The sequence below is a fragment of the Aulostomus chinensis genome, chromosome 24, assembly GCF_037954235.1.
Source record: "Aulostomus chinensis isolate RoL2024-O1b breed Wild chromosome 24, RoL_Achi_v1.0, whole genome shotgun sequence".
NCBI lineage: Eukaryota > Metazoa > Chordata > Actinopteri > Syngnathiformes > Aulostomidae > Aulostomus > Aulostomus chinensis.
Window position 1 is genome coordinate 9,905,214 of NC_141343.1, and position 26,192 is coordinate 9,931,405.

Sequence of the window (26,192 nt, forward strand, 5' to 3'; positions counted from 1 at the left end):
ATAACAACACATCGCAAATGCGATGATAAATAATTCATTTGAAATAATCACCTTGGCCTCCGGCTGAGAGGAGATCGAGCCTGTGGGTGGGGGCTCCTATGACTCCTGGACCGAAAAGTGCTTGATTCTGTGTTGTGACGAGACCTAAGGGAAATAACATAACATGTTAATTTTGAGGACCTTGAAATGAAAAATTATGTGTGAACTTTTATCCCTTTTCATCAAACTTGTGACACCTCGGTTAATTTGTTCTTGGATTTGGAAACTCGAATTCTTTGATATTACATGACTTGCTTCGATGTTAGAAACTGGGTTAATTCCAGATAAAAGCATCCTCCTGTCTGAGTCTTAAATGAACCCACGTTTAACGCCTCAGCTGCCGTAAAGCATACATGCACCTGCTGTCTATGTTATATGAGGAGATGGTCTAGCGGCCTGTCTACACAGCTCGTACCCCTGCACTCCTGAAGCTTCTGATGCTTCATTATTGAAGTGTTGCTCAGGAAGACCTGAATTATGGAGGAAGGCAAGTTTGGGAGGCGCAGTGAAGCAAAGGAATGCCAGTTTGGAAAGATCAAGGATCTTACGCTGTGAAACAGAGAAGGGATTTCGAGAGTTATTTTTGCTGAAATTCTATTTATCTCTCCTTGCAAACATAACAAGCTTCCTACACTGTAACTTTCACAACTTGAATCCCGACTTTTCAGAAAGCTTGTCTGTCAGATTTTGATTGAATACCCTGGGACAATTACAGTAAAAAATGCAAGAGTAAGTTCGCGCACAGCAAGGGACTGAAAAGCAAAACAAATGACTGAACAGCATAAAGTGATTTTATTGGCTCTGTGGAGTAAACTGACCTTTAAGTAATCAGGCAAACAAACTGAGCCGAGTCTTATATTGTGAGGCACTCAATGAACTTCTACTGACAAACTCAATTTAGTCACAACCTTCTCAGTAACCATGATTTGCCTCAGTTCTTCTACGAAAAACGACCCAAACCAAACCCCCTACGCTCTGATCAAAGGGAAGCATGGGAAATGTAGTTCTCACACAGAGCTATGATGAGAGGAGTCTCTTTAGAGAGGGATTTGAGACTAGATTCCCACAGCCTGGATTTGGCTTTCATCTCTGGGGATGTAAAAGAGAAGGGTTTACCACTCAGCAAAAACAACAGCTGCCGCTTAAAACAATAGCCCCGGCATCAAACAAAAAAATGGCAGCATGTGAGGGAGTGAGTGAGGAGGGGTGAGTGTTAGGAAGACACTCAAATAAAACTCCCTGCCTAGAGATGAAAACTCATACTGTTCAAAAAGCCAAGTGCCTCTGGCACCTTTCATATTTTACTTTTTTGTTCATTGAGTGTTTGGGGAGTTTTGGGGAATGTGCATCATTCAACCAACTCCCCACCATCACCATCGCCACCACACACACACACACACACACACACACACACACACACACACACACACACACACACACACGTTCCGAGATATAAAAGTACCATCTGGTTTCATAGGACTGTGGTTAGTATAACAACTGCAGATAATTTGTTTGGAATCCCATCAACTTCCATTTCAGCTGTTAAGTCCAGTCTGTGTAAGACATGTTAAATCTATACAGCGTTTACTCCAGACATCCAGACAAGGTGGAGACCAGCAGGAGTTCAAGAACTCATGTTAAGTGTCTCCAGGGTCCATGCCGTCTGAAATCACCTCTGACAGCTAATCAGGCCTTTACACTCCTAAGCCAGACCCCCTACCAGCTCCAAGCTCAGTTTAAACTGCATGGGTGAGGAACAGCCAAGGTTCAGGCAAAGGAAACGTGAGTACGTCTGTAAGATGACTTACCAGGAGGACGGGCGTCTGTCAGGTGAGCTGGAGAGGGAGCGCCTCCGGTAGTGTGAGGAGGAGCTGCGGGAGCCGGACTGGGAACGAGATCTGGAGCGGGACCCGCTGCTGGTCCAGCAGAAAGGTCTGCTAGGCGAGAGGAGGAGAGAGGAAGGTGGGGAGACGGAGCCTCGTGAAGGGGAGCAGCTGGATGGTGGGGAGCAGGAGGGAGAGCAGGGGGGGCAGTCAAAGAGTAGGTCCAAAGGGGTGCCCTCCCATGGATAGAGGAAACGACTCTCGCGCCCCTCACCCAGATCCAGCTCATCATGGAGGGGAAGGAGCCCTGGGTGCAGGTAGCCAGAGCCAGGCAGCCTCTGGGAGTAGTAGTCATTCTCTCCCTCCTCAAGGTACTGAGGGACTGCAGCCTTGTTCGGTTTGCTGCCCGGTTCCCTCTCCTGGCCACCTTGGGTGTACAGGGCTTGTAAGGGGTGGCCAAAGTGCTTGTTGAGTTCTGCTCTGATTTCCTTGTCACACAGGAGCTTCCGACTGATGGCAGAAGGGCGTTGGGCCCTGTCAGTAATGGCCTTCTGTGACAGGATCTGGTTGGTCTGGGTCTCCTTCCCTATTCCCTCGACCTGAGCTTCTTCTCCATCCACAGAGGCTAAATTCTGCTGCTTAGCTAAAGGACCAGATGTGGCTGATGATGGAGAACAAGAAGATGAAGATGATGAGGAGGACGTTGGCATTGCTGAGTCCTTACATTCGACATGCCTGTCCCCCACTGTGCCTGCTGCAGGCATGGAAGCAGCAGTGGCACCTGGGGTGACCGTCTTTTCCGCTGTTGTGTTCATGGCAACAGCGGCTGTGCTGCCGTCCTTCTTTGTACTAGCTGACGCCTGGCAATAGTCGTGGTCACTGTGGCCACGAGGCAGAACCCGCTTGCTAGCGCTGCGATACTCCTCAAGGCCACTCCCAGTTGTTTGTTGGGTGACGTTGTAAGGGAGGACAGTGGACGCTTTGCTCAGCTGGGCATATAGCTCAGTCTGTTCAGGACCCTTCCTGGTGGGGCCCCCGCCTGAGGCACCTGGAGCCGGGGCCAGAGCGCCGGGGCCCAACTCGCCCAGCCTGGCTCTTTTGCATGCCAAGGCCGAGGAGGAACATGAAGATAACTTGGTTTTAAGCGATGCTTTGAAAGGATTCTCTTGACTGGCTTTGTGTGGGGGCGTGGTAGGTGGTGTCAGACCTGTGGAGGGAGGGAGACACAGAAGTTGTTGAGCCAATAAAAAGAAAATTGAATCATAATGCACATCTCCCCAAATATCACCTCTTCCCCCTACACATCAATAAACTCCAAAGTCCATTTATGCCCAGTGAACAAAGATACAGGCCTGATTAAAATATTCACCCTCACTTGGATTAATCCTGATCTCCATTTTATTGCAATCTTGACGGATTAATGTAATGCTTGATGTAACTTAATATTGCCGTGCGATAATGCGGATGACTTGCTATCCGCTTCCTCTCTGACCTTGGAAAGATCCCTTATTGAGGAAAAAGAAACAAATGCAACACCCAACAGAACAAGCTTGTATTTTCCAAGCGACATGTCTCTTTGCATGTTCCGAGAGGGTCCAGCTTCATCTTCCTCTTCGATACAATGTCACTAGTTGCAGATGTTGCCATGGCGAGACAGTCCCGATGTAATGAACGCAAAAGAACAACTGGTAATATAGATTGTCATTCTTCTCAGATGGCGTGTCCCTGCCGTGTGTGTGCCCCTCATCCCCCCACTCCCACCACCTTCAACAGATTTACAACCAGACAGATGGCAGTTATATGGGAAGTCCTGAGATGAGCCCACTTTATAGCATTGTTAATGCACTCACACAAACGGCCGTCACCATTACTCTCATTCTCTCTTTCTGTGCTGTGCTCTCTTCCTTCTTACTTCCTGTCTGCCATCTTCCCTGGATCAATCTCTATTTCCTCCTCCTTTCCTTCTCTTTGTATAATTTCTGTCTGTCTGTCTGTCTCTCTCTCTCAAAAAAAAGGAAACGCTACACCCCACACACTCCTTGCTAACAGTCTCTTACTGGAGTCAAACTCTTTGAAACACCTACGCTTTCCCCTCTTCTTTGCCTTTCCTATAATGCACATCACTCTTCCCTTACTCTTGAATTGCACCAAATGACAGCTATTAGTATCAAATCCAGCGTGAGAGTATGCACCAGAAAGACAGCTTGGCAACGAGTGTGCAGGAGCATGATACATAAATATGCAAGTTTCTGAAACCACTTGCTGTGTTTGGAATGCTTGATCCAGCAGCTTATCATCCTACTTATTACCCGAACGTGTCTGTAAGTAGGACTGCAAGCTCCAAGCCCCCTCTTTCCCCTCCCTTTTTTTCCTTCCTCTTTCGCTTTTGATAGTAATATAGACATATATCTGCTTCATGTCAATGAAACAAGCTATGAAAATAAGCAGAGAGTGAGGTAGGTAGGGGGGCTGCTAAACAATGCCTTAAGAACTTCTGTCTCACCACTGAAGCACCATCTGTCCAAAACAATGTGCACGTAGGGTCATAAACTAGGAGCCATTCGCGTCAGGGGGCAAAATAAATCAGAATTAGATAAATTTGTGCCTCTCAGTCAAACTAACAAGTGATGGATGATCCGTAGGACACAAATGTCAGTCATGTGGCCATCCGAGAGAAAACAATGTGACCAAGGCGGACAGAGAGAAAAAGGAGGAATTTACCTTTATTCCTTTCTGGAAGGAGAGTGAATAACAACTCGGGGCTTAAAGTGTTGTTCCGGTAGTAAGCCATGCAAATAGCAACACACAGCCCACCCCAGTGTCATGAGATACAGTAATTAAAGACAACATGGCAGTGCTTGGTAAATCTATTAGCTTGGAAGAGATTAGGCCCGAATGGTCAAATCCCAGGGGGTGCTCACCGCCTGTTGTAGCTTTACAGCACCCTCTCTGTGTCCAAAAAAAAAAACCAAACCAGCCAATAATTTCTGTCAAACACGAACTACTACTACTAATCTACAAGTAATCATAAAGGCGTAAAACAATAAATTAGTGGCAGTCATTCTTGGAAAGTTCCATCCGTGAATTGCTGACCTATTCTAAAGGTGGAGCCGCCCACCTGGCTTAACTCCACCTGGTTATCAGTTACGACACTCTGTTGCAGTGGAATGTTACTCTACTCTGCGAAAGGACATGTCACCAAAAAGTTCTCACCCCGGCTTACAGGGATCTATGTCCTTCTGTCTAACACAGCACAAGACGGAAACGTTAATCCCTAAGTAGAAAAAGGGGCTCGGTAACATTCTGGACTAATGGTTTTCTTGCTAATATTCAATCCTAAATTTGCGCAGTCTGGTGAAGTCAGGTGAAGGGCTTTATTATTTCACTGCTTTTATAATGGATGCAGTGAAACAGAACGAACGGCCATATTTGGCCACAGGTCAGTAGACTCACCTAAGTGCCGTAAAACGGGGAGAAATATTAACTGTGCTTGATTGCTGCAGAGGTTAAGCAACCCTACTCTTTCCGTTCTTTAGGTCTGAAAAGGCATCCCCTTTGACCCTGAAAGCTTTTCCACACAAAAAGGGTTAAACACACCCTTGACGAGGTCAGAGGGAAAGAGGGAACCCTCTTGGGGTCTGCTGTGGCATAAATTTCAATTCTCCACAAACGCATAGTACAAGGTGCAGACATGAAGTATGGACTGTACATTTCCACTGCAGGTAAATGAATACCCAAAGGAGCTGGTGCAACATCATCAAACATGCAAGGCAAAAGAGCAGCCACATTGACCTTTGTTAATTAATCTGGGGAAAGACATAAATTGGGTTTCCACTGAACTATTGTCCTGCAGAATTTGAAATATTGCAGTTGAAAAAGGTTGATGGAAATGCCAAAATTCTAAAGAGGTGTCCCTGTTTTCTCCACTGTTCTCTTCATGGATATTCACAAACTTGGTCTTCATCTCTGGACAGCATGCAAGATGTCCAAAAATACTGAAGAACAATTACAGGAAAGTCTTTCCCCAAGATCTCTCTCCATTTTTGGCCAATTGATGGCTCTTCTTCTACTCTGTTACAGCCGTGTGTAGCACTGCCTACACTGCCGTCTTCAGGGGGCATTACTATTTTATTTACTCCATACCGATTGATTGAAATACACCCAATGCCCATTTTTTTCTAACCCCATCCACAGTTTGCTTGATGAATAAATGGAAACACAGTTATAATGAAAGAGGCGATGCTGACGTTCATTTTCATCTATTGTTCCTCTATCCTCCGATATAGATACATATAACTCAATAACACAAAAGGATGATGTCAATTATGGAGCTGAAATCCCCTCACACTGACTCCATTTACAAAACATCCTCTATACATCTTAAACATTGTAAAACTACTCCCATGTCAGCTGATCTAATTGCCTGCATGTCTGGGGACTTAAAGGAGGAAGGCACAGATCATACAGGCAAACTGAATTACACAGGAAAGCCAATTAAAACAATAACGCGGCCATTTCAATTTCCCCATGATGTGTAGGCTAAGTAAGCTGCCAGTCACAGAGCATTAAGATCTGATAGAGGAAGAGTAACAGCGTATTAACTCTTAAGTAAAAGGAGAGGAGAGGCGGCGGAGGATAGGAGGGGTTTGTTAATAAACCCTGGGGAGATTGGAAAGCCTAATCAATACTCAGGCACATAAAAGTGTTCTCCTTTACCTTCACCTTGAACTCTGAACTGTGATGGAACTATTAGAGAGGCCAATTAACCCAACACATACTGGAGCTGGGAATTTCCACAGAGTGCTTTTTTATGTAAATGTTGTTAAAAAAAAAAAAAAAAGAAAGAAAAGAAAATCCCGCTTACCTGGGGTTCCAGCAATCTCCACACTTAATGTGCATTCAATGGTTTTGTTCTCAAACGGTGATCCCTTGTGGTCACTGGAAGACAAAAGATTGCAACCTTTTACTTCTCAAGCGAAATCCCAACTTTGAAAGCTTTTTGTGATCTAAGACATGGAAATGAGTCACAAAAAATGCCTCAGCTTGGATTCTAAGTCTATATCTTTGGCTTTGACTGATTTTGTAGTTTGTTGTTGCTTTTTTTTTTTTTTTTTGCCTAGAAGAATGTGGAAAAACTTCTCACACTTACTTTGGAGACTCTGGGGTCAAAGGAAGTGGCAAGGTGGTTGGTTTGGCTGCAGAACACAAAGGAGCATGGGTAATTATTGATCTAGGTATAACATTTATGGCAGAAGAGAACAGGTCCACATTCTGCAACAATTAATATCAAATTGGTTCATTAAATGCAATTATCACTACAAAAGCACCCATCCCTGGTTAGAAAGTGTTTCTATGGACACTAATGTACAAACCATATCTTTTTAGATGACCCCATTTTAACAATTTATTATCTTAGGATAGACTTTTCACTCTGTGAGGCAGGATGAAGTGATGGTACGTGTGTCACAGGTGTCTAGATACAGACATGCCCCGCTCAAGACAACAACTAAATCGAAATGGAATAAAGACATACAAAGACGATGCCACAAACAAGACACATGACAGTGGGTGAGCCCCTCCCTGGACATTAAGTCATAATCGCATGCACCAACAGCAGAGGAGGGGGAAAAAAGAAGGAAGAAAGGAGAGTCAAGGAAGCTTGTGCAGTTGCCCGAGGCTCTGGCCGACTTGTGCTCCAGCTAAGGGGACGTGGCTTTAGAAGCACGATGCTAAAGAGCAGCACCCGGGCTCTGAGACTAAATGTACATATTCAGCACACTCAACTCCACCAGCCAAAAATGGTTCAAGGGTTGACTTTATGAATACAAGACGTACAGTAGCAAAACAAGGCTCACCCCTTTTCCCACCCCCTCCTTTTTTTCATTTCATTCTATTTAAATTTAATGCCTCTGGGACTAGCAAAAAGCAGTGGCTAGCAGGCTGTTGTCATCTTTGTTTATGCTCTCAGAAGGAGTGTTAGATTCGAATTAGAATAAGGGTTAGTTGTGAAGTCAAACTGGGAAGTGGTTAGAGCAGGAGAGGGAGAAGAGAGAGCAGAGATAAGGCCAGTGGGGGGGATGCAGTCATGATTACCTAACAACAGGTGGCCCTGGTCGTCGGGGTGCTCGCTGAGTGCCTGCCTGTGTGGGTGCCCTTGCCCTTGTATGATGCAGGGAGGGGCGGGCTCTGCAATTCTAGTATCTGGGAAGAGTGGGCTTGGAGGGCCCTGTGAGAGCACCGCTGTGGGGCTGCTCATGACATGGTCATCATCATCGACACCATTATCATCATCATCAACTTCATCAGCATCATGGTCAACATCCTCCCCATAGCCCCCCTGGTTTGGCCACCCCAGCTCTAGTCCAAAGCCCATATCTAGCCCTGGGTCCGGCTGGTCAACCCAGCTCTCTAGGTCAAAGGTGAGGGGTGATAACAGATGCCCTGAGTCAGGCTTTTTAACTTGACCTCTAAGATCAGTGGTCCTTCTGAACTCTTGCTGCTCCACCTTTGATAAAGCACGGACTGGGCTCTTAGACCTCTTACCTGCTAATTTGCCCTGAGTGTGGGATAAAGGGGTGATCTTAGGTGGGGGTAGGTGGGCCCGATACCGAGCAGGCCTCTGCTTGGAGGTGAGCAGCTGGCTAAGTAAGGGGTGCCCCGGCTTCTCTTCTCTTTTCCTAATAGTCACTGTGATGTGCCTATGAGGAGCACGGCTGCCCCCACTACTCTTACTACGGCCTTGCCTGCCAAAGCCCTCACTAGCCTGAGTGGCGCCTGCAGCCTCTCGGCAATGCTCACAGCTGTGACTCACCTCTCGGGGAGGGAGGGAATAAGAATGCATATACCTAATAAACCTAGCAGCGGCCAGGTGGCCCACATCACCTGGCGGCCTTCCTTCTTCACTGGGCGGCCCGTGCTCCAGTTTGGGGCGGGCATGGCCGCAGGTGGAGGTTCTGTGGCCGACAGGGATAGAAGCACCCTCCGACTCCTCAACCCCGTCATCGTGAGCGCAATGCTGCCACTTCCCAGCCCCAACACCAGCCACACTACATTCGCCTGCAGCCCGGCTCTCACCTCGCTGGTGATGCTGCTGTGGCGGCTGCTGCGGATGATGCTGCTGCTGCTGCTGCTGCTGCTGCTGTTGAGATGGCACAGCTGACTTCTTCTTTGAGGTGGTGGAGGAGGAGGAAGTTGAGGAAAGGGAGGAAAACGAGGAGGTGGATGACGAAGACGGTGAGGAGGAGGAAGAGGAAGAGGCGCCAAGACCCAGGCCACTCTTGTCCCTGCTACTGGCTCCACCCCAGGTGCTCTTGACTTCACTGGCTTTGGTGTGGAGCAAGATGTCATCAGTGGCCGTAAGGTATTTCAGCAGCTCAGTGCATGGCCGCCGCAACGGGCGGTTCTGTTGGCTTGAGCCCCCTCTTGCTTTGCCATTCCAGGGGCTCTCCGTCTGTGTTCAACAGTAAGACAGAGATCGTATTTCAACTTAAATAAAGTTTTGCTTCCTGTTAGTATAGTGCAGTGGATCCAGCAGTCAGAAATGTTGTGCTTTATTTGGAACAAACATAAAAGAAGAAAGACATGAAGCCAGTGAGGCTAAATCACAGATAGCTTGAGCACAGTAGTAGCCCGACTGTCTGGGAGGCGATGGTGGGGGTGCAGTCCGCCCATCATCTTAATTGCGTGGCCCTCTAAGCACCCCCGCGCCACTCTGTACGCACACCACATCCTCCGGGAGTCCTCATTCGCTGTGCTCCAGAAATGGATGACTCAAAGGCACAGTATGAAAATAGACTGTGAGGAAGGTTGAGGCGCTGCATGTGCAAACATTGTTCGCACAAGACACACACAAATCTGTGTCTGTGCTCTGTTTACCACGCAATGCGATCACATACAGATGATTTAGAGGATAAGAACTCGGGAGGCAATAAACAGAGATTTCAGACATTCTTCTAAAACAAGGGGAAATCATTAAATGCTACACTGAACATACTGTACGTCATGTTCTGACACCAAATCATCACAGACTTCATTTATTCATTTTCAGACACCTATGATACTTAATCTGACTAACTTAATCAACCCTGTTCAGAAAGAAACTCTTTAGAGAGCTATCTAATGAGAACATTAGACGCTGAACATTACAAGTCTGATATTTTGAGACTTGTCGTCTCAAGGCATCAATCTCACTGCAAGAGCGCCTGTCGCTGTGTGTTTTTTTAAACAGGCACCATATCAAGGCGGATAAGTGGTGGAGCTAATGAGACAACGGTGCCGATGCCTCGCCTGGAAAGCCCAACAGCAATCAGCCTGTTTTCATTACGAGATGGCCCCCTGGGATAGTAGACTAGAGCAGTAGTCTAACATCTTCTAAAGGCGGCCACCAAAACAAGAAGAGTATGAGACGGAGGGAGAGAGCAAGAAATGAGAGCGAGCAAGAACAGAGTGAGAACGATAAACAAACACCAACAAAAAGGAGGGAAATAAACAGCTAGGCTGTGAGTGCATGTGTGTGTGCTTTCCCTACCTTGACGACGGCAGGTGGTGGTCTGATCCGATGGTTGCTGCTGGCTGCATGGTTCTGTGCCTTGCCACCTGTGTATTGATTATAGCTGAGCTGGGAGTTTGCGGGTGCCAGAAGGAGCTTCTTCAGCTGCGAATGGACCCAAGCAGTACAACAGAAGGGGAACAGGGGAAGTTAGCGTGGCTTCTATGCAAATGACCATTTTCTCTCAATAGCCTGTGATTTTTGAATGTACAACCAGAAGGGGACTGATACATAAGTTAAAAAATAAAAAAATTATACATTAAAAAAAAAAAAGAGAGAGATTTTGAAGCACTTTTACATACAACAGGATAAGTCATATGAGTATTTTTTTCTTTCAGTGCAGGTGTTTTTGTGTACACAAAGCCAGGCTTCACTAATGTGATTGAATAAACACACTTGGCTAAAGGTCACTTGGAAGGAGCCGGCATGGAATAAAGTGGACGAGAAGTGAACATAACATAACAGGTCAAAGCCTTTCAGCTAGAGAATTGCCCAGATGGTAGTATGTGTAAAAATAACAGCACAAAGGTAAGCGGAATTCTCATCGAGAGGCCTGTCTTCGCGCCAAAAAAAAAGGTTCTGGTCCAGACTTATTACGCAAGACCCACTGAGAGAACCCAGCTGGGACCGGATGTCAATTTAACGTCACAAAGGCCCTGTGCTTTAATATTAGACAGACTTTCGCATACAGCGTTGGTCTGACATCAAATTTTGTCACAGTATGTTGGTGTCAAGATGGCCTTTGCATGAAATGTCCGGAGGATTTTTGTTGCTTGTCAACAACTTCAAACAGAGAAAATATCAGCTGTCGTCAGTATTCTCCTCGGAAATTATCCTGGCGTTAGATGTTTTCCTGAAATTCAGTTTCACGAACCACTGGTACATGCGATCTCATTCTTTTGGTCATGACCACAATTGACTCCTTGTTAAAATACGGCTCATGACCAAAAAGAGAGAGATCACAAATAAAAGCATGTGAAATGGGCTTCCGAATGAGGACGGCTGACGTCTCTCTTCAGGAATAGGGTGGTAAGTCCAGTCATCTGCTGCTCCATTGCACCAAAAGGAGCCACTTCAGGTCCCTTGGGTTTCGAGGAAGGATACCACCAAGGCACCTCCGAAGGAAAGCATGTCCTGCTGGGGGGCGACCACGGGGAAGACCAAGGACTGTGTGGCGAGATTATATCGCCACGCTGGCCTTGAAACTTCTTGGGATTCTATAGATGGAGCTGGTTGAAGTGGCCGAGGAAACTTTGGAGATCAATCTGTTTCCCAACACTGGATAAGCAGTTAAAAAAGGATAGATTGGGTTTGGCTGACGAAACAACCTACATTCACCCCAAAAATTGACTCCTGACTGTGTTGGCGGCCATCAGGGTGGACAAGATGAGATAGATTTCTATTTCCCCTTACTTTCATTATGTGCCGGCTCGATTACAGGCTCTGTGGCGCACCATAGTTGACCCCACCACAGTGTTAATATCATTGAATAGCAGTGTTGTATAATTAGCACTTAAGCGCTTACATAGCAACCTGCTCCTATTATTTTCATCCTGCCTGCATCTAAATTTAAGCAATACCACCACAGATGCAGTGAATGCATCTATGGTCAAATACTGTAAAAGGCCACTTTTTGTGCTCGGCCTTGTGGAAGGGTCTTATCTGGTGTCTGTCACTGACATGCATGGTTGGATGCTTGTAATTGTGGAGTGATGGGAGTGTGAGAGGAGGGTAAAAAGGAAAAAGGATGGCCATACCAGAGAAGGCTCCTCTGGCTCTGGGGTGCGTGGCGAGCCGTCAGGAGAGGAGGGACAGCTCTGGTCACTGGCATTGGTCACGTCCCCATCTGCCAGGGCCTCAAACGAAGGCAGTCCGTCCTCATCCACCGGGATGCTATCCAGGGTCTCTGTAAGCACTGCCAGCAAGTTGGCCTCATTTTCTTCATCTATCTTCTTAGGAGGGGGAAAAGGGGAAGACAGAAAAATAGAGAAACAGAAAATAGGGCATTTTAGTCAGGAGAAGTTGCATCTCATTTTCCCCCCCAAGTAAGGTTGGTGGGTGGTTGCATGCAGGCTTTTATTATTATTTGAGTCAGTGAGAAGATTTTATTTTCTCAATTTTTTTTTTTTGCTGCAGCAGAGCTGTCTCTACTCTGGCAACCTTTTTAAAAACAAAATTCTCTCCCAATGCAAGTGAGTCAAGCCTGTCACTCATATTTTAAGCACGCAGCTTACTGGACCAAAATAATATCTCCCCCAAGAAACCCATTACCAGGGCTGACAAGAAGCAAATATTGAGGAAGACAGGACTGGCTGGGGTTGGTTGCAGTACGGAGGCGTTTGTGGGGGTAAAGGAAAACAACGTGTGGAATCTCCAATCACTTCCTCCACAGACTCCAGAGGCTTGCTGACAAGATGTTTGCAAGCAATCCTCAGATAAGGCGACTTACGGTCCGCTAATGCTAAATAAATGTGATCTATTTAAAATGGTGACAGGCCAGATGATGTTAATGACAGGCAGGAAGTTTCCATCAACATTTCTGAAAAAAAAAAAAAAAAAAAGCTTGTTCTTGCCACTCAGCTTCTCTTTGATGTACCATGAGACTTGTGTGTGTGCGTGCGTGCGTGCCGCACATGCGCGTACTTGCTGCAGCTGGCTGTTCAGTGGCTGAGATCATAAATGAGCGTGTGAAACACAGAGACAGAGATTAATATAGAGATGGATAGTGAGAGCAACGTGGGCTGCCAATTAGCAACATGGATGTTTACTTTGTTAATATCTATTCATGTATGTTGACACACAAAAAAAGAGAATGCGTGTAGATAAGAAGAGGAAGGGTCGGGAAGTTAGCTTGTCAAGGGGTTGCGTGTTCACGTCTTTATGTTCCGAGGGCCTTGAAAGCCCAGGAGACTTGAAAGCAGCAGAGAGATAAACAGTGTTTCACCCTGGGATGTTCTGTAGCCAGTCCAACAAGAACAAATCCCTTCATGCGCACTGCAGGATTAGCATCTCTTCGCAGCAGTGTGTGGCCATCATTATGCCAAAGGGGCCACCAACCTTTCAGATACCAGCACTTGACCTCTAAATCTTGGAGTCCCACACACAAAAATGTAGCCACTTCTTTGTATGTTCCCCCACTGATTTTACACAATTACACACCCACCATGAATGGTAAATTCACTGAGGAGATACCAGCCATTATATTGCTTGTACCCCCCCCCCCCCGATTACGCAGATATCTTGGATGTCCAGTTAGCTAGCTAACAGTGAGGAAAACCTTAATCTGATGCTTATTGAACAGATCTTCTAACAACACCGGCACTCTGTCATGATTAAAAACTCATGAAGGGGACATATTTCACAGAGATAAAATGACATAGACCGGGGCCAAGCAAATGCCTTGCAGGAAATTGGTCTGTATGAGGTGCCATGCTGTTTAATTACTTGTAAGGAGTTTTAAATCTACTGGAATGATGTGCTTTTGAAATGCTTGCCTTTTAGCAGCTACCCAAGTTGGTCACTTAGCAGCATTTGCCCAAATATACACAATCACAGGAGAAACTGTTGTTAAACCACAATGAGGCTTTAATGAGGCAACCATCTGTTATATCCCACCTCACCAGCTATCAAAGTAATGCTGAATTTAGGTGAGACTTTATTCACCTCCCTGGAATAGGTCCAACCTCTTTTTAAGTAGAAATTGCAGTCTATGCAACAGTGTGACATGAGTTAAAAGTTGAGAGGGCTGTGCAAGCTTCATTATGTCATGGTTTGGAAAAGGATTGGGGAATTTCTGAAGCAGTGGCAGGCTCAAATGTAGCGATTTCAATCCTGTTTCAAAACCCAACCAATTGGCAAGCTCCCACAGGCACACTGTATCCCCGAAGATAACCCAGAAGGGACTCTCATATTCTGAAAGAGACACTTGTAAAACCCTGAGTCGTGATGATCATGCCGCAGCCGTCGCCGAAGCTCTTGAGGAGGCACTCATAGGCCAAGTGGGGATTTGGGAAACTGGGGTAAAGGGCAAACCTCAGTGATCATTTCTTCTCTGGAGACCACATGATCTAATACCCCCTGTCCAGGAGGGTGAGCTTTTCCATGCCAGCTTAAAGATCACAGTTTCAGCACCAAAGTCAATCTCCAACCTTTGACTTATCTCCCACTTGTATATTTGTAAACGGAATCTGCGTGCGGACTTGAGGCTCCCGAAAGAGGGCAAAGCCAGAAGAAACTGGCAACCTGCTGGCAGCCATGTCCACTTATATTGATTACTCCAGCAGCTGCTGAGAGGAAAAAGAGGGCAAGAAGAACAAAGCGAAGGGAAAAAAAATTGTCTCAGTGGGAGCACTTTCTCGCCCATCCCGCTTAATGGACCTCACTGAATTAAAGAGATCTTAACAATCCTGGGCTAATTGTGGGATCACAATATATTAACCCCGCTCCAATTCTAAAGGGTGCCATTTTGTGCCTGTTTTATTCCAAATGCTTCAATTAGCCATAAAAAATGGTGGCAAGTGCTGGCAGAGCTTCTCGCAGCCCTCCTTCACCCCCAGCTTCCCCACGTCAGAGAAAAGAAAGCCAGCTCCAGTTGTTCATTATTAGGTGAAGCCCTTTTGTTATCAGGCGGGCTGTCTTTGAGATTGTCCTTGCCATTAACTCTTTTATTGAGTCCCATACCACAGCATTGTGTTCCAGGAGATACTATTCACACAGCTGATAACAGAAGGTGAAGGAGCTGCTTTAAACAAACACTCACTTGGAAACTGCAGGCCAAATAGCCAAATTAAATCTGCTAATTGCTTCTTGAGGATTCCAAGCTGCTGAGCAAATTCGCCGAGGATCAAATTTAAACGAGTTTTTTTTTTCCCTCCTCCTCTCTTTTTTCCGGGGCAATGCATCATTTACATGTTAAAAAGAAATAAATGTGTTATGAAAGAATTATAGAGCTGATCACTGAATAACACCCAGATGAAGTTTCGACAGATTTAAACAGCCTCGCTACTATCTTCAAATGCGAGGCAAAACATGTGACAGACACACTGGATGTGAGAAGATAAAATATCTCCTATTAAATGGGTCATCTGGAAGTTGAAGTACTGTTTAGTCTCACTGTCTCTTTTTTTAAAAAATTTTTGCACACTTTCCCTCTCTTAAAAAGACGAATAGCGACCAGTTGGTTGAAAACACTCTTCATAAATTGGCCCACGAACTGCATGGCAGGGTTAAATCTGCGCCTTGACAATTTAATTGCATTGCTTCATCTCAATTTTTATTTCTTTCTGCACTGCCAGATTTCAAAAGCAACCCCTTTGGATGAGGCTAAGCGATGAACCAGACCTTCTAATCATGGCACAATCAGACTTTGTGGGAGTTCTGTTTGTGTGCGTGTGTGTGTGTGTGTACACGCGCGCACGCGAGTGCATGCTATCCAGTCGTCACATCTTGACTCTGCCAAGAAAAACTGCCTCAGATTTGATAAACAAATAATGTCATTCTGTGTTATTACCCCGGGCCCCCTAGATTTCAGAAGAAATAAATCAAAGTCAACCTTGCCGTTAAGGCGTTAGTCAGGCCTGACACGTCGGCTGGTCACACAGGCGCAGCATATGGCAGTGGAGAAAGGAGGGAGGAAAAGGAGACCGGAGAGGTAAGGTAGGGCAAGATGCACGGTCAGGAGACAAATCATGGCAGCCGCCAGAGACGTCTGGTCGTTTAACATGAGCTTACTGAGATGGAGAGAAGGTGATTACGGCCTATACGGAGCATAAGACTGTTAAGTCCCTGTGTCTGTGCGGTGGTGGCGGTTGCATCGTCTGAGGGTGTTCCAAATCATAAAATTAAATGTTAAATCTCGTTTTGGGCTGTGATTGGCTTTGTCACACATAGCAGCAAACTTGAAGGCTCTTGTCCTTTTCCATCTGGCTGCAAAAAATTAGTGAAGAAACAACTTCCAAAACAAATAATGCAGTGGGATAGAAATCAAGGCTGTTCTGGACTTAAGTACTTGCACTCCTAGTACTGCAACTTTATGTGATGGGAAAGTTATAATTCCTTCATCCTGACAGGAATTTGGTGGCTCCATTTAAAAAAAAAAAAAAAAAGTCACAGCAATGCAAATGACGAAATTAAGTGCCATTGCAGAAGCGCAGTGACTGTTTATATGCCAGATGTCTGTCTCGGATTTGAAGGCCATTTGAGTAATACATCAGAGCGGAAACGGTTCGACCCATCAATGAAGAACAGGATGTGTGTGTCTGCATGTGTGTGTGTGCGTGTGTGTGTGAGTGTATGTGCGCGCGCATGCAGAGATGATGTATCTCCTGGGAACCATTTGAGACTGTTAGAACACTATCAGATGAGCTGATGGGGAAAGAGAGAGAGGAATGGAGAAAGTGAGAAGACGTGTGCGTGCGTGCGTGCATGTGTGTGTGTGTGTGTGTGTGTGTGTGTGTGAGCCAAAGAGAGAAAGAACAGTTGTTACACATCCTGACACAGGCCAGATCCGATTGAGACACCTACCCTAGGGATGTTAGCACTGATATTCTTTCTGGTTCTCTTTGGGAAAAGTCCTTTGACCAGCAGTAACACATCTGCTGCTGCTGCCACAAATAACCACCTGAACTCTGTCACACATCAACGAAGGCTTGTCACATCCCCTCAGATCCATCTGTAGACCTTTTTGCCTTACTTTGGTTATCAAACATCATGTAAGTACCTTTAAGCAAGTTCGTAAAAAAAAAAAAAAAAAGCGCACAAAGCAACAATAGCCGCAAAGACGATGCACGATACCCATTCGTGGTTCTATCAACGTATATTGATGTATCACATCGAAAACGGAAAGGGATTGTTCGTTCTGAAGATGGAGTTAACCTTTTTTTTTTTAAATGTAAAAGCAATGCGCAAAATGGGAAACTTTGATGAAGCTAGCGAATCTTTAACTCGCATGACCCGTTGTCACTGCCGGCATCCTCCCAGCTAACCCTTCATATTTTGTCGACTTTGTCTGCGGACGCCACGCAACATGGCCGACACTAGCTGGTTCAAAAGAACAATTGCGACTTAAAAGCTATTCATCACAAACTCTCAACACTTTTTTGCAGGTAGATTGTCAAGATGTTGTTCTGTTTTCGGGTTCGCGATCTCAGAAGATGGTGATTAAACTGCCGTCTGCAAAAATACGCATTGCAATAACAAAGTTTATTTACGCCAAACCAGTTGATGGAAACATGCCTTTTCCTTTTTGGGACATTTACTTCTACAATGTTTACTTATGCTTCCACAAAAGCCCCCAGACTCCCAATAGGAGCACAACCCTATAGTCCTACCCCTGTTGTTTTCCATCTCCAATCATCCAACAGATGGTCCAAGTTTCCTAACACATCGCCATCACACACTCCTAATGATTGGACGCCTGCTTTTTTGTTTTGTTCTGGCACCTACTTCCGCAATCAGCTCGGCGAGAGAAAACACTGGTTGCAGCGATTGCTATGACTTGCTCTGATGGTCGCAGCGGGAGAGGAAGAAAAACAGAGTTTTGGAGCCTGGAATAAGGGATATTCAGCTACTGTAGATGTAGAGATGGGTTGAGTTGTGATGCTTCCCTCTGCCCCCCCCCCCCCTAATGACATGCAAATAGCTATTTGCTTAAGTCGGCGGCTCTGAATGGGCACCACTAAGAAAGGGGTGTTTGAACACACTGTTATTCTGAAGGAGGAAAGAGTGAGCACAAGGAAAGACACTGTTCGCGGCAACTGCAACATTTCCTCCTTGAAATGCAAGTTCCCCATAAAATTACATGCAGCGGCTTGTCATTATGCTTTGGACTTAGAGGAGCAGAATGTACAGTAAGAATTGTTTTTCACACAAAGTACTCTCTCACTCTTTATCTCTCTCTCTCTCTCTCTCTCTCACACACACACACACACACGCACAGATACCTGCACACAAATGCAGCCCCTGACCTTTCAGACCCTGCTAAGCCCATCGAGAGTTTGTGACGTTTCATTTGTCGCAGTAATGTCCTCTCTCGAAAAGACGCCAAAGCAAAAAGAGCAAGGGCACAGTGGACAAGATATAGAGGTCTACGGTGTTTCAAACAATAGGTGCGTTTCTGTGTCACTGTCACATTGGACATCCTAGTTTGCATGTGTTTGCACATTTGGCAAGGGAAGCATTATCGCAATTTTATGGTAATTGAAATGGCAGAAATCTTTTGGGGGAAAATGCAGTCAATTTGATTCCGCGGCAAAAAAGGTCACCCTATTCAATTTGCACTCAATGCCATACGCGGCGTGACAGGGAAACACCTGAAAGCAAACGATCTTATCAAGGCCTCACAGGCTTCAGCACTTACCCACTGGATAAAAGCTATTTGCTGATTACTAAATAAATGCATTATCTTTTACCTTGACTTCTGTGTGCGTGAGTGAGTGCCTTGTCGCTCCTGAATCCAGGTAGGAGGCTGCCGCTGCCGCGTGTACGCCTGTTATCCACTGTGACTTTGTGAGCGTGTTATCAGAGCAGTGTTGTTTTTTTCCCCCCCTTCTCTTTTGTGCGTACTTTCAAGTGCCATATGTGTAAGGGAGTCCACGTGTGGTCGCAGTGGTCAAACACTTCACAAGCTTTTTGCATGATGTGTGAGTGGGGATGTGCCTATTTTTACAAGAAAAGAAATAAAACCACATCAAAGGGATTGTGAATACAAGTCGATACAATCCAAACTCGTGAGACAGAAAGGATTGGGGGGTGGGGGGGCATGAAAGCTCCCTTTGTAGCGTCAACATCTAATGTTGAGCTGTATTTCATCTTAATCTGGGATCTTTTCTTTGTGGAATACTGATCACGTTGCCTTTGGTACCGATGGCCTCGCCTTTCAGAAGCTGAGCTGAGCGCACACCTGCACGGAGTAACTGAGAATTCGCTGCCAAATGCATAATGATCAGCGGCCATTGACCACTTGATGACAAGAGTCCAACACTCAAAACCCATTCCCAGTCTGCCCATTGAGTTATTATGCAACACGGCCTGCAGCCATATGAAAAGAGTTTTGGCGAGTCGCAGTATAGTGTGAAAATTGGAAACAGCTGATTAACAAGCAGACAATTTTAGAGCTCTTGACCCTCCCCTGAGGTCAACAGCCCTATCATGGTTATCCTGGATGCGCTGCCTGTCTATTTCATAATAGTCTCACTTGCCACCTGTCCATCTGTAGTGGGTAATACTGAGAGGTGGTTGATCAAACCAATTCGGATGGTCAGCGTAACAGAGCGCAGCCTCCGAAATGACGATTTCTCACAAATCACCCGTCAAACGGATTCAAATAGAAAGGTGGAAATGTGGTGGCGTCTCGGATCGAGCCGGTTTCCCCCCCGAGTTCCTGGTTGGATATTCAGACCGACAGTCCCCGAGAAAATCACAATTCATCGTGGTCGCTCCTTAAATTGTGCGCGCCCTTTGTCGATATCGTATTTTAGCGCTCGTATGTTGATTGCATCACAATCTTTTAACTGTATACATTTTTCTGTGGCACTTTTATATACCAGATAGACTGTTGTTAACAACCGGTGAATGCCCCCCCCCCCCTCCTCTTCTTACTGGTAAACTCAGGTGGCTCCCAGTTATGACCTCCAAGTTCTAAGGTGAAACAAATGTGACCATAATGCTCCTTAAATTTTTTTTTAACTGTTGCATTCCACTGCATTACTTCCATCTAGTTGTGCCTCATAAATCGTCATGTATACGCCTGCTTTAAATGCCTATAAGGGTTCACCGCTTCATCTCTATTGACCAACACTGAAAAACTGTCCAGCATGATTTTCCTTATCAGTTTCTGCATCTTTTATTAATTTTTTTAATTTGAATTCATTCTATTTGCGTCACTGCCATTGCCATTTCACAAAAAAAGTAGAAGACGTGGGTGGGGTGAGGGTTTCTGTCAGCAGTGACCAAAAAGCTAAAAAGCTTCTGCTTTCAGTTGCGGCTCAGGAGCTACTGATTGGGCAGCAAGTGAGTCATCCAAGCATCCAGTCACTCATGCATCAGCAGAGCCTTGGAGAGCCTCTTGAACTATTTGAGTCCTGTGCAGACTTAAATGCTTCAGGGGGGAAGTAAGCTGGAGCTATAAGCATGCAGTGCACATCATAAAGCTTAGTTAGAAACTGGGAGATTTTTCCTTTTTTTTTTTCTGCATGGGTGACAAAACCCATAAAAAAAAAAAAAAAGCTTCTCAACCTCGGAAAAACTTTGTTTTGTTTTGTTTTGTTTTTTCACATGTACGGTACAAGAATGCAGCACACTCGGCTAAAATGTGTTTAATCAAATGACTAAATTAGGATACAGAGAAAAATACTCGCACATCTTCATTTCAGTCTGATCGACATGAAGGGTCATTCCTCGATATAACACTGTTTTACTCACAACCAGAGTTTCATCTTCGTCTATATTAGGGACGCACAATATAGAACAGAAAAGAATTTCGTCACTGATTTTGCCAATATTTACTGACTGTATTATCTGTACAAAAACAAGCTTATATCACCAACTCTTTCATAAACGATGAGCAAAGACAAAACCTTGAGTAAAACTGGTCCCATATAAATGTCAGCCATCAGACCCATACAGATATATTGAAAAACGACTGATTCCAGCAGGTATTGGTCGTTTTATTTTATTTTAGCATAGGTCTGACTTTTTCTTTTCTTTTTTTTTAACCGATTTCTTTCACTCAGGACAAAAAAAACAAACACAAAAAAACCCACTGACATCCGGTTTCAACTGCGCATCCGTTCTCAGCAAACGACTGCAGGAGCCACGGGTATTTATCCACTCCAGCTCCAGTATTGTGGGGCAATACCTGAATTAAAACATTGTGAACACACTGGACAACTGCTCAGCAGTTCGAATGCTAACACTGCAGCCACATCTAATTTGATATAGTAAGTCGGCTACAGAGCACCGCCCAGTTATGCTAATGATGCTTGCTCACATGCTGTCGCCGCCTCTGACGATGAGAGGAGAACGAGTCTGTGGATAAATACGGATTCCGATCAGCAGTTTGCGTGGCGGCTAGCAGCTGGCAGAATGATCGTGACATAGAACGTGACACAACAACGACAACAAGACGCCGAGGAGTCATTTACCGTATCGTGGCACGTTTAATGACCAGCTTATATGTGTTAACTTTCACAGTAAAATGGCGTTGTCCCCAAGGGTCACTGCAGAGGGGCCCTCACTGTTCAAGCAGAAAAGACAGTTGCAAAATTTTTCTAGTTACTGTATAATATTCTCTCCCACCAGTGCTTTGCTTTGTCTCATTCCGTGTTAAGATAAATCATTTGCCGTGTAAATTATTGATTACTTTCCAAAATCTAAATAATTTCACCGGAATCAAATACATGAACATTGACAGAAGGCCGTAAACTAGTAGAGCAGAAGCGCTGGCCAAAGCTACTGCCACTGCAGGACCTGCTGGCATGCGCGCATGCACACACACACACACACACACACACACACACACACACACACACACACACACACACACACACACACACACACACACTCATAAGGGATCGATTAGCCTTTCCTGGAGAGAGGAAGCAGCCTATCACCCAACACTGATAGCTGTTTAACATGAATGATAGCACCCAGTGATTGAGGGCCTCTCTCCATGCTCCTCCTCTCTCTTTCTCTCTGTTGACGTTCCCCCTTTTTAATTTTTTTTTCACCGCCGGCTGTCACTTTCACTCTTTGTTTTGTACCACACTTTGTCACTCTCTGATCAGTTCATTTAATCTCTATGCAAACACCATTTCTTATCGTTCACTTCCATCTTTGTTGCATAAGGGGAAGCATCTAGGAATCCAGAGTTTAAACCTTCCTAATGCTGCAAAATATACACTATTAAATAATATAAAAACAAAACTTATTGCGTGGCATCATTGCAATGTAGTTGTTGTTGTTGTGTGTGTGTGTGTGTGTGTGTGTGTGTGTGAGCGACAGAGTATAAATCTGGGGGAGTTGGATTATTGGCTTAGTGTTTTGACCAGGTTAAAGTGAAACAGCCCTGAAAGGCTCTTAGTGGAGATTACCCCAGGTACTAAAAATAGTCATTCCCACCCAATACATACACACACACACACACACACACACACACACACACATTAAGCGGAAAGCGATGAAAGTGTTGTGTCTAGCCAGAAAAGGCCACTATCTGATCTTTGTATAGGGTGTCTCAATTACACAAACACACACACACGTGCACCCGTACACATTGGTGTGGTGAGATTGGTATCCACTGGGGGCTGGGGATCAGCTGGGCAGGAACACCAAACCATGCCTCAATCAGCAGCAGCGGCCCACTGGGATTGTGAGTTGAGTGCGCGTGAGTGTGTGTGTGAGAGGGAGAGAGAGAGAGAGAGAGAGAGAGAGAGAGAGAGAGAGGCCACTACCAGATCAAAAGATGTTCCCTTGCTCTTTTTCCAAACATTCCCTGAAGGGGCAAGTTTTTTTTTGTTTTTTGTGGCTGTATCAAACTCCCTGCTTCATATCTATTTATTTTTCCCCTCCCCCCCTTCCCTCCTTCCAGCTTGTCTTTCCAGAAGTGACTGTTGAAGGCCAGAATACATTTGTTTAGCCACTGCAGCTTCAGCTTCCCATCAGCCAGGAACAAATTCTCTGCCTTGGGAGCAAAAGGAGACAGCGGGAGGAAGGGAGGGATGGCAGAGAGCAGATCCCACAGTGTTGTGGGGCGGCGGGTTGAGAGCTCTTGTTGTGGAGTGGATCTGACAGATGCTCCAAGATGACACGGGCTTGGACAGCCTATGTCTGCATCTCTCTACAATTCGTCTGAGCCTACTTGTCTGCGCTCCATCTCATTTGTGTATCTTGAAGCGGCATAGCTGCGGGTCTGAAGGCACGCTTTTGCTTTCCCTTCGACAGTGATGGAGGATTTCTTCCATCAGACAGAGCAAACAATGTCTCGGCACAGTATAAACTGAAGGGAACTCAAAATGAGGAAGGTATGGTGTATTCTAATAAGACTCACTTCAGAAAATCATATTATACAGGGGGATATGATAATTCATACACCCTTTGCTGGAGCTGTGAACTGGTGTGGGTGGTGTATTCTCAAATGTCAGCATAAATTTGCAAAATAAAGGCGTTCAGCGGGGTGTAGGGAACAGGGGCTGTCTGTGTGTATCTGTGTGACAATTCTTCTCTAACTTCCTGCTCACAGGCTCCCCTACAAGTGTGTGAGCTGATTCTTATCCATGCTGGAGAAAACAGTTTATCAAAGTCTCCTAAAGATGACCCAATCAATCTAATCAGCCTTCACTGAGGAGTAAGCACCTGAGCATCTGTCGAAGAAGGCACAAACAAGCAAGACAAAGCAGCGTAGTGCCTTTTGAAGTGTGTGTCCTGCTCATATAAAGAGTTTAGGGATGTGAGCGCACATATGTGAGCTCTGTCAGTCATGCACACTCACGGTGTGTCCATATACAATATCCGAGTAATTCTTTAAGCCTCGGCATCTTAGTTTATTACCTGCAAAGCCCACAACCTTTTACTTCCAATCCATGGGCTTTGATTTAGGCTGGCACGATTCCAAACTCTCCCAGCCGTTCTTTCTCATCCAGTCTTTCCTCGTGTCTGTCTATGTTGTTCTCCCTTTGTTGACGTTTCTCTCTTCCAGAGATACAGCAGAGGGGAACTCTTTCCCTGCTTAACCTAACTCCTGCGACAAATGCGCCCAACTTGGGAAGTGTAACGAGACCACGCTGCGCCCCAGCACGACATCCACATCCGAAAAAACCAAAACAAATGGGACATCAAGGCGAACATGAAATCCGAGCAGAGACCTGTGGTTAAAAAGACATCAGGCCATGCTCCTGTGCTGTTATCTTTGGCAGTACATCGGGAACTTATTGAAGTAACCATCCCTTAACAACTGCAGCCCGAAATAGACTGTGGACATTCACAGTCGGCCCGTTTTGAAGAGGTGTCAAACACACTGCGCCAGGAGCAATAGCTGTTATGTGTGCGTGTTACAGGAGAGGGTAGAGACGGGTGTGTGTGTGTGTGTGTGCGTGTGTGTTTGGGGGGGTATCATTCTCCACATTTTGTGTCAGGGACAGTTGGGACAGTGGCAAGGAACGGAGCAAAAGGCCAGACAAGGGACAGCTTGTGATCTGAGGCCGTATGCTGCTTCCAGAAAAGGACAAACACGTACACGGATAGAAACACGGGCTGATTTGCATTCATGCACACACTGCCGGGTGTGAGCCGTTTCCATAGACTCTCTGAATGATGGAATGTGACTCTCCTGTGATGCGACTTTATAACCATGTAACCAACCCTGTGTACTAATTTGCTGCTGTCCGTCACATCGCTTTGAATAAAAGTGCAAGAAAAACAGTCTGTGTTTGTCTTTTTGGCCTGAGCTGCAGATCATTTCAACAGTTGACTTACTCCAACTAATGAAATCTCAAACTTCCAGAAAGCTTAATGTTTGACGGGGACAAACGGGAGAGGGGGCCTCAGCATGGCAGCTGCACCCAGCTGTTTCACTCAGAGAAGCCTTGGATAGCTGCTTTTCTTACCATAAAACATATACTCATTTGGAAGCATGTTAAAAAGTCAGACAGGAAAAACCGGTATTAAAAAGCCACCGTCATTTTGAACATTTGATTGGATGCTCCTCTGCCTTGTGACGAGGCCAATTGGGGGGTGTGGGTTGAGGGGGGGGGGCAGGAAATACAGCTTCAGCCTTCTGATCCTTGCCGAGCGTCAAACTTTCCCCTGTCAGATTAAGAGGGATTAGCTGGGTCCTGCTGTATGATGAACTGAGCACTTCATATATTGACTTGAAACTTTCCAAAGATGGGGGCGGGGGGGGGGGGGGGACCTCTGGTCAGGGAAATGTATTCCTGCTTTGAGACTACTTGATTAGACGCCTTTGCATCCACTCTGCATGATACAATAGCAGCTGGCTTGTTGAGAGCGTGAAAACATCACCCAGTGACTGCAACGAGCAGCATTCGTGTGGATGCAAACACGTGCACATGCAGGCACACAAATACAAGCTCATTCCCACTTTGGAAGTCACACCCGTCATCTTGCTCTGAGCTAGTTCCCACATCAGGGTCCTCAGTAGGCGCTAAGTTCCATTGTGTTTTAAACTGACACACACGCGCGCGCACGCACGCAAACACATGCATACACTCTGGTATTTTTAATCATCCCAGAGCCACTTGGTGGCTGCAAGCCATATCACTCACAGACGGCAGAGAAGCCACAGTCACACCAGTTAGTCCTTAGGCCCCTCCCCCCTTCGTGTGTGTGTGTGTTTAAGTGTGTGTTGGTATGTGTGGTGACATAAAGAGAATGTGTAAAAAAGTTTGTGGCAGCGGGGGGGGGGGGGGGGGGGTAAACGTGGAAGGAATTTAGTCTGTTATCAACTGTTGCCTGAAAGACCACCAAGGAAACACACACAGACAGCAGAGGCAGTGAAAACGTGACTGCATGAACACACACAAACACACACACACACACACACACACACAAACACACACAGCCTTCTCAGACTTTTTCCTCCTGAGGCGAGGCTAAAGCATCCAATCTCAGTCTTTCTTGTCTATCTCTGGCACTGATAAAGGCTTATAATGAACCGGGGGCTGGAAGTCAGTCCCAAGACCAATGGCTTTATGGCCCCAGCCAGATCATCACCCTCTGTTAACCTGGACTTGGTCTGTCACTGTTTGAGCAGAAACAGTGTGTCAGAA

General features: G+C 45.7%; 1 protein-coding gene across 6 annotated transcripts in view; it reads right to left on the reverse strand.

Annotated features, from left to right (window-relative positions):
- Nucleotides 1–26,192, reverse strand: part of ppargc1a (peroxisome proliferator-activated receptor gamma, coactivator 1 alpha) — a 290,984-nt gene that overhangs the window by 9,995 nt on the left and 254,797 nt on the right. For 4 of the 6 annotated variants that reach the window (XM_086197062.1, XM_086197061.1, XM_086197065.1 and 1 more), the window contains exons 3-9: nt 12,168–12,362; nt 10,390–10,515; nt 8,937–9,312; nt 7,012–7,057; nt 6,727–6,800; nt 1,848–3,069; nt 52–144 (exon numbers count right to left, since the gene is read on the reverse strand). In XM_086197062.1, the coding sequence (XP_086053188.1) occupies nt 52–144; nt 1,848–3,069; nt 6,727–6,800; nt 7,012–7,057; nt 8,937–9,312; nt 10,390–10,515; nt 12,168–12,362 (2,132 nt within the window). The remainder of the gene's footprint in view (nt 1–51; nt 145–1,847; nt 3,070–6,726; nt 6,801–7,011; nt 7,058–8,936; nt 9,313–10,389; nt 10,516–12,167; nt 12,363–26,192) is intronic. The other 2 variants (XM_086197063.1, XM_086197066.1) reach the window with 1 other exon arrangement.